The 8,190-nt window shown below is 43.5% G+C and overlaps 1 protein-coding gene across 2 annotated transcripts; it reads right to left on the bottom strand.

Moving 5' to 3' along the window:
- Positions 1–253: 253 nt before the first annotated feature.
- Positions 254–8,190, bottom strand: TBXT (T-box transcription factor T). 2 transcript variants are annotated; one of them, XM_084513179.1, is made up of 8 exons: positions 7,969–8,190; positions 7,613–7,877; positions 7,160–7,294; positions 6,384–6,445; positions 6,229–6,290; positions 5,089–5,265; positions 4,057–4,186; positions 254–2,316 (listed from the first exon to the last, which is right to left on the bottom strand). In XM_084513179.1, the coding sequence occupies exons 1-8, from the start codon at positions 8,172–8,174 to the stop codon at positions 2,049–2,051; spliced, it is 1,305 nt and encodes a 434-aa protein (XP_084369305.1). In that variant the 5' UTR covers positions 8,175–8,190; the 3' UTR covers positions 254–2,048. The 2 variants fall into 2 exon arrangements, with proteins under 2 accessions (XP_084369305.1, XP_084369304.1); XM_084513178.1 differs by having other exon boundaries at positions 4,057–4,189; positions 7,969–8,189.

The following is an 8,190-nucleotide window of genomic DNA, read 5'->3' as shown; positions in this document are numbered from 1 at the left end:
ATGCTCACTTCCGCATTTAAGATCTTCACAACTACATAACCATTGATTTGGGTGCAAAGAACTATCAGACCCTTCGCCCACAGCCAGAAGATGTGCTGTGCAGTTTGAACCATTTGTGAAACCATACTGTGGAAGTTCAACATACTGTAGGTTCAGCGTGTCTGGTGTGCATTTGTTTCAGCTTTCCCCTTCGCCCCCCAAAAACTCAAAATTAAACACTGAGTTTATTTAAGAATCTTTATTCTTTTTTTTCCAATTTAAATTATGCTTCCAAAGAACAAGTAAAAAATTACAGTGAAATACATTGCTAACTTCTACAAAATATTCTAAATAATAATGCACTTACATCATTTACACAATTTGCTTTCACAATAAAATAGGAGAGCTTAGATCAATATTTACAGTATTGACAGAGAGCACAGTCGTGCAGCCATCTGCTTCTGGTTTGGTCTCTTGCCGGAGTACCTCCAAGAAACCGTGTCCTGCAGTTGCACACAAATCCTTCTGCAGGGAAAAAAATCCTGCCAAAATCTTTCTGGGTGCAGGGACCTGCCCGTAGGGTTCCAAAGAGACTGATGTGGTGGCTAATACTGCTTCTTCAGCTTAAAGCTGCCACCGTAGCTCTTGTGCACACATTGGTAAGTTTAAAGAATTCCCTGATTCAGATTTTTGCTTCAGTACATTAGGCACTTCATTATAAAAGTTATCTACTATGGCTTTTGCAAAACAATTCACTTTCCTTGGGATATGCACTTGCCAGTCAGTGGGAGACAGAGACATCTCCAAGGGCACCCTTTGAACCAATGTATCGAGTTGGTCTGTGTAAGAAATTTAGATCTTAGTACTTAATATCAGTTCTGAAGGTAGGGTTTTATCAAGATCTGGCCTTTCCATCAAGTCAAGCAATGTATTTTAAAGCTTAGTATATCCACACTTTTTCCCTAGTTACTGGTAACTAGAGTTTTCCTCTCTTAACAATAATTTAACTACTGACACCCACGTAGTTCCATGTGCCATTGGGTGACATATCCCACATATGATTGTCTTTAAAAGTACACTGTGGATTGATGGATTATTTACATATCTTAACATGTAGACAACAAAGTTGCAACTTACCAAATAATAAATAGATCAACAGAGTACAACACTGAAATAAAATAAATTAGAATGCTTCTCCAGGTATTGAATTCCCTCCTTTAAGGCCTGAGCCAGAGACCATCAAAATCAGTGATGTTTTTTTCAGCAACCTGAGAAGGTTTTAGACAGGGCTCCTTATTAGACACTGGCTATTTGAAATGAAGATGTTTAGCAAAGCTGACAGGTGTCTGAATATGATCAAACAGCAAAACGTACCTCAAAAAGGAGTCTTTTGGGTAAAACAATTTAGACTAAACAATAATACTGCAATTAATTAGGAAGAAAACAGTTCTTGCAGATTGTCTCAACGTTAATTCAGCAGCAAGGAAATAAGCATACAGTTAAGAACACAACGTATTTGTGAGACAAATACGCGTTAGTGCACGTGATTTTCCAAAAATTTCTGTCCTCAGCTACATTTGTGCAGATTTCAGAATGCTTCTAACTCGACAGTTAATAACAGTCTTCTCATGGCTATACCTAAGTTTGCCATTAAAACAGAACAAATGACAACAAAAAATAATGAAAAACAGTAACAAGTAACTTACTCAAGAAAGTTGTCCAGGTACCAAACTTCAGGTCCAAACATATTTGAACACTGAAACTTGGAATCAAAGTCAAAATCTTAAAAATTAGACCTATCAAACTAAAAAAAAAAAAAAAAAAAAAAAAAAAGATTAAAAAGCAGTGAATCTGCTCTCAGAATTGCACACTCACCAGGTTTGTAAACTCTACATGACATTAATGACGCACTGCTCATTACCAGAGGCATGACTTAAATGCTCTGTGCAAAGCAGTGCAGATGCTTTATCTGTAATTTACCTCACATCTTCTTTTTCTCTTCCTTGAGGGTTAAGCATTTAAAGTAATTCAGTAGCTAAACAGTCTGTTTCGAAGGAAAAGGCCTGGGTTTACATGGAAGGTGGGGTGACAGGCGTCCACGTGGATGCCAGCCGAGCGTGCGCGGAGGCATCGTACTGGCTGTCAGGGAGGTCCGCGGGGGCCCCACCGTCGTACAGCGGGGACGCAGAAGCGGTGGCAGCAACCGGGTGCGGAAGGGCAGAGTAGTGCGCTGGGGAGCCACGTAGGAACTGCGAGCTCAGGCCGTTGGACATCCCACTCGACTGGGACACGGGCGTGATGGTGCTGTTGCTCACAGACCACAGGTTAGGGTACTGACTGGAAGACAAACATAACAGGTTATCAGTGACTGCAGGCTCTGCTGGCAGGTGCTCAGCTCACCACACAGCTCCCACAGGTTCATTTGCTGTACACAAGTACACCAGTAAATTTTAGGCCAAACTAAGGAATTAACAGGCCAGCCTAAAAAAAATGCACAGGACTGAGAGCTGATTCCTGAACCGTGCCACACCCTGGCCTCACAGAAAAGTGCTGTGACCTTGGGGTGGCTGGATACAGCAGGTGTGGGACCCAGACAGGCTTGAATCCACTGCCACGAGTCTGTCAAAGCCCTGACCCCCCCTTGGGTCCTCTATAGTCAGAGATGGACAAACACCAGAGGGTAATTCAGCCTTCCTAGTACCTTGTTTGTCATCTCATGTTCGAAGGGGAAGAGCTGAATTGATACCTATATATTGCAGGGAAAACAGAGAAAGGGTTGCTTGAAAGGGGAAGAAAACAAACAAACAAAAAAAAACCCTTGTCAGGGTTCTGCAGCCTCCACTCTCTCACCCTCTAGGGGTGCACACACATGCACACTCACACGCACTTTCTACTTTAGATTCCAAGCAGTTTACCAAAACAAGAGAAATATTACTCTTGCTTTATACAGACAACAGCGATGGAAGAAATGCTATCAAGATCCCACAGTTACAGCTCTACACATTCTATCTACTGGACAATTCTTATTGCAGCAACCAGAACTCAGCGCACTTTGCAACTTTTGAAGTATGTACCCTGGGGGGCAGCCTTGGAAAGAAGTGCTAGGAGTACCTGTTAACATCCACTAAGGACCAAAACGTCTGTTCAGTAATACAGCTATCTTACACTGGGAATTAGTACATATTCTGATTAACAGCTACGCATCAACGTGCACGGCTCATAGAAGAACGTTTTCCACAAACCAAGTGGTAGGTATGAATTGCCAAAAAAGATGCCTGAACCTCTGTCCTCTGTGGTTAATAGCAAAGATTTTACCACTTTAACTATATTCCTTTGAATTTTCAAGTTTAGCTCCAAGAGATTGTAAGCTATATCATAGAATGCTTTGGGTTAGAAGGAACCCTAAAGATCATCTAGTTCCAACACCCTTGCCATAGAGTTGTTTAGGCTGGAAAAGACTTTCAAGATCAAGTCCAACCGTAATCTCTGCTAAACGACTGAAACTTTAATTGAGATAGTAAGTACAAAGAAGAGAACAGAAACATTTATGCAATTACAAAATTGTCAAGGTTTTAACCAATTACACAATTTGATGTTACACTGGCTTGTCAAACAATATCTTAAGTAGATATTTGCTACTACCCCAACCACTTGCTCCTTCTCCACACTGCAGTTCACTGCCACTTTATTTGTAGCAGAATAACGGTGTGTGAAGGCAGAGGGGAAAACAGTGACTGGCTAAAACAAGACAGCTCAAAAAGACATATTTAAATAGCATTTTGCTTGAAAGCAAAATGAGATGAAACTTAACAGACCATCCTCAAATTCAGTGGATGCCTGTCTAAATCATTTTTGATCTTTAATCTATAAAATGTTGTTGTCACAAGTAGCTACATTTCCAAAGCATCAAAACTAACTTACCTATTTCATCAATCTGTTTTCATTGTAATTAGACCTTCTCAGTGCCCCCCACATATATAATGATTTGCCTGTGGCCATACAAATTTTTTAATTTAATGGTGACTCTCTACCTCCTCTTTCAGCCTTCTCTTAATAGGGTTTCTGAAGGATGCCTACCTGGAGCCAGTAGCTGTGCCAGTGCTGTGACTCATGGGCAGCATAGTTGTGTGTGTGGGAACTCCGAGAGTAGACCAGTTGTCATGGGACTGGAGCATGGAAAGGCACGCAGAGGAATTATCGGCATAGGCTGCTGAGAAAACAAGTAATCGCTTACACTAGAATCAAACCAAGTAGTTTTGTGTTCAAATGCAATGGACTGCTTTAAACCACCCTCCTGCACTACTGCCTTGAACCCCCCCCCCAAAGAAAAACAGTCACCTACCAGTTGTGTCAAGCTTACAAGTTCACTGGCATTGCCCCTACTGAAGCAATGCTTTCCTCAACTTACAGCTGCAAAATCTTACTTAGAAAAAGATATCTATATTCAAACTACTTGCTAATTCAGGCCATCCTTTCTTATTCAATCAATGGAAAGAGGTGGGCTCCTTACTTATGATACTCCAGTCTCTCTTCCAAAGCACCTTTATCTCTGTCACCTACATGGGCAGTAACAATTTGGCGGCCCTGGATAATAAGCAGTCTGAATCACATATCCCAGCATTAGAATGCCACCACAGGCTCTTAAGTCTGCCTTAGGCGTCATCAAGAGTGACCAGACTGTGGCTTATTTTTTTTATTCCCACTGCTGGGACCAGACCTGTACGATTTCATTTCATTGTCTTTACTCTAACTGGCAATTAAAATCCTCACTTGCAAATTTAATTTTTTAAAAAAGAGTCTAAGAAAGTTTAACCTCAACAGTCATAGCAATTCAAGAACACACAGCAAAACCAGCACAACGCAATCCAATCAACTAGCAGCCAGCATTTCTGCACAACCGCATTTCTTTCCACTGTAAAGACTACAGGACACATACCCATCATCACTATTTCTTTGCAATTCTAGCCCCAAACCCTCTGCGTCAACTGAACTAGACAGTGACCTCTGTTTCTGTCCATTTCTGTGGACATCACTCTAGATGCACACTGCTCTACGCTCGCATACCATGGCTAATTTCCCATCTTTACATAGCTGCAAAGTACAACTTACTTGGCGAGTTGTTTCTATGGGTGTAGGGATTGGGGTAAGGGGCAGAGCGGTGGTTCCTCAGCGATGAGTACCTTTCACAGCTGTGAGCAGGGGAGAGCGACAGGGGTGCTCCAAACTGAGGGTGAGGATTGGCAGGAGGGCACAGAGTCCCAGTCCCAGGAATAAGCCAACTACCTACTGTGAGAAAGCAAGAGTTTTATACGATGAGTATGTAACACAGCCAAGAGCATAGCGAAGAGATAAATAATTGATCAGAGAGGGAGTGCACACTTGTGAAAGGAAAACAAGTTTCTGTAAAGCTGAAATGTCTGAATTGTACAACACTAAGAAATGGGTCTTATGAAGGAAAATTCAGAAAACAGCTTAGAAAAAGCCCCGTGTCAAGCTGACATTTTTTAAAAGCTACCATTTAGTTACAATCACAGTAAGGAAACACTGAAATGGTTAAAGCCTCCCTTACCTGGGTAGGGTGTGATCATTTGTGTGCTCAGTAACAGTGTAATTGTCAGTTTTAAATTGCCCTTTTGGGGGTCTCAGCTTATAGCTAGGCTCTGACATTTCTCAGGCTGCTAAGAACTCTTAAAACCAAGTGCTTTCACTAAAAGGAAGTAATTCCTACTACAGCACAACTCCCCCTTTTATAGGCTGCAAACATTTTTTTGGCAATAACCCTTTAAAACACAAATCATTAAAACATTACTAGTGCTTTTTACTCATCTGGCATAACTTTTTAAGCAAATGTTCCTAGTTGTCTTCAGTAAGAACTATTTTGATAGTTATCTGCTGTATTTTAACAGAACTTTAGTCTCTGTATCCATATGACTATTGTTGTCCTCAGCTGTCTTTTCAGAAACAATGGTTGCTGCAAAATTCTGTTAAGGAATTTTGACGGTAATACCACTGTCTGAACCACACACACACACACGTATATAAAATATATATAAATAATAATATATAAAAATCATCACATTTAAACAATCACAAACCTGCATGAATGCCAACCTTAAGGATCAGTAATATTATTTTCCATAAGAACTAATAGGCCAACCAGCAAACACTGCTCTCAAAGTTTTGATTAATTGACAGTTGAGATGGAAAATTCAGAGTTACAGGCGTGATGCTGAATGAAAGGAAACATACACTGCGAATACCCAGACTGCTGGTTGTCTCCCACTTCCTCCATCATATCTTTGTGATCACTTCTGTAAAAGAAATCATGCCAAATTATTTCAGAGCGTGTTTTCATAAATGTGAAAAAAAAATCCAAACTTTAGAATTGAGTAAAGAGCTCTCACCTTTCCTTTGCATCAAGAAATGCCTTTGCAAATGGATTGTATTTAATTTTTAAAGCTGTGATCTAAAAGCAACAACAAACATTTTTATTTGCAAGTATTATTATTCATCATCATAAAGAAATTTAAGACTCAAATTAGTACTTTCCATTCAAATCAGAAAAATCACATTTTTTAAAGAATATGGTTGGGCCTGTGATACCTATATACATCAATTAAAGAGCACCTTATATCTGAAATATTAACAGCGGGCTAGGAAATGGTCCCTAAATTCTACAAGACTGAATTGCCTGAGTTTATTTATTGAGTAAGGCAACAGTTAAGAAGGCACACTAAAGTTAGAAGAAGCTTTGTGTTTCAAGACAAAGCAAAAGAGGCATCAACAAATCTCAACAAGATTGGTAACTTACAAGTCCATTAAATACAGATGCATGTTTTGGCAGACAGAAAGGTCTGTTCCGAAAACGACGCTTACAGTTATTTCATGATTCAGTTGAAAATAACAACTGTGTTTCTTACCATAACAGCTTGCGCTAAGGAATCTATTACGAATTACTCTTTGGCAATAACTTTGCAGTATATATTGAGATGATGAACAGAACTTTGCGTTGTTATACATGGATAGAGTTTTTACATTTAACTTCAAACGAAGTACAGAAGGAAGGAAAAGCACAGAGAAAGGAAAGCTGTGCCAGGAGCCCCGCTATTTTGCTTTGTAACAGCGCTTTGCCACTTGAAAGGGTGCAAGCTCCGGGAGGTTTCTCCCCCGCCGCGCATACCTCCTCGTTCTGGTACGCCGTCACGGCTATAAACTGGGTCTCCGGGAAGGAATGGCTGGTGATCATCCGCTGCGGGCCGCCGACTCTCACTATGTGAATCCGAGGCTCGTACTTGTGCAGGGAGTTCAGCATGATCTGAGAAGAGCGAGACAGGGCAGGTGAGCAGGGGCAGCTCTCCACAGCCGGGGAGGGAGAGGCAGCAAACCCTACACACACGTATAGGGCTGCTTATAGGAACCCTATGCATATATATGGGGTTGCATATAGGAACCCTATGCATATATATAGGGCTGATGAACCCTAAAAGCGAAGCTGTAGGCAGGAAGAGGCGCTGCAGGTGGGCTTTCTGCCTCATCACCACCTCACCCCTCAGCTCAGGGGCTGCACCCAGCGCCTCCTGCGCCCCCCCCCACCCCGTGCCGGGGCCGTGTCCCTCGCCGAGCCACCGCTTACCTGCCCGCCGCCGTTGAGCTTGTTGGTGAGCTTGACCTTGCTGAAGGAGACGGGCGCCTTCATCCAGTGCGCGCCGAAGTTGGGCGAGTCGGGGTGGATGTAGACGCAGCTGGGCGCCTGCGGCTCGGGCTTGCCGCCGGGCACCCACTCGCCGTTGACGTACTTCCAGCGGTGCCCGTCGGCCGCCACGAAGTCGAGCAGGAAGGAGTACATGGCGTGGGGGTCCAGCCCCGACACGCTCACCTTCAGCACCGGGAACATCCTCCTGCGGGGCGACACGGGTGGGACGGGGCTGCGGGCGGCACCCGCGGGCAGCCCGCCTCCCCTTCCCCCTCTCCCCCTCCCCGGGTCCGTACCTGCCGTTCTTGGTGACGATCATCTCGTTGGTGAGCTCCTTGAAGCGCAGCCACAGCTCGCCCTCCTCCAGGCTGACGCGCAGCTCGCGCTCCGTCGGGTCGCCCTTCTCGCTGCCCGCCCGCAGCTCGCTCTCCACGGCGCTCAGCAGGTGCTCCACGCGGCACGGCGCCGCCTTGCCCGCCCCCTCGGCGCCCGGAGAGCTCATGGCGGCCCTGCCCTGC

The sequence above is a fragment of the Aythya ferina genome (genome assembly GCF_964211825.1).
Source record: "Aythya ferina genome assembly, chromosome: 3".
Classification (NCBI taxonomy): Eukaryota; Metazoa; Chordata; class Aves; order Anseriformes; family Anatidae; genus Aythya; species Aythya ferina.
The sequence above is the reverse complement of the archived record's forward strand: the minus strand, read 5'-3'. Positions and strand labels throughout refer to the sequence as shown.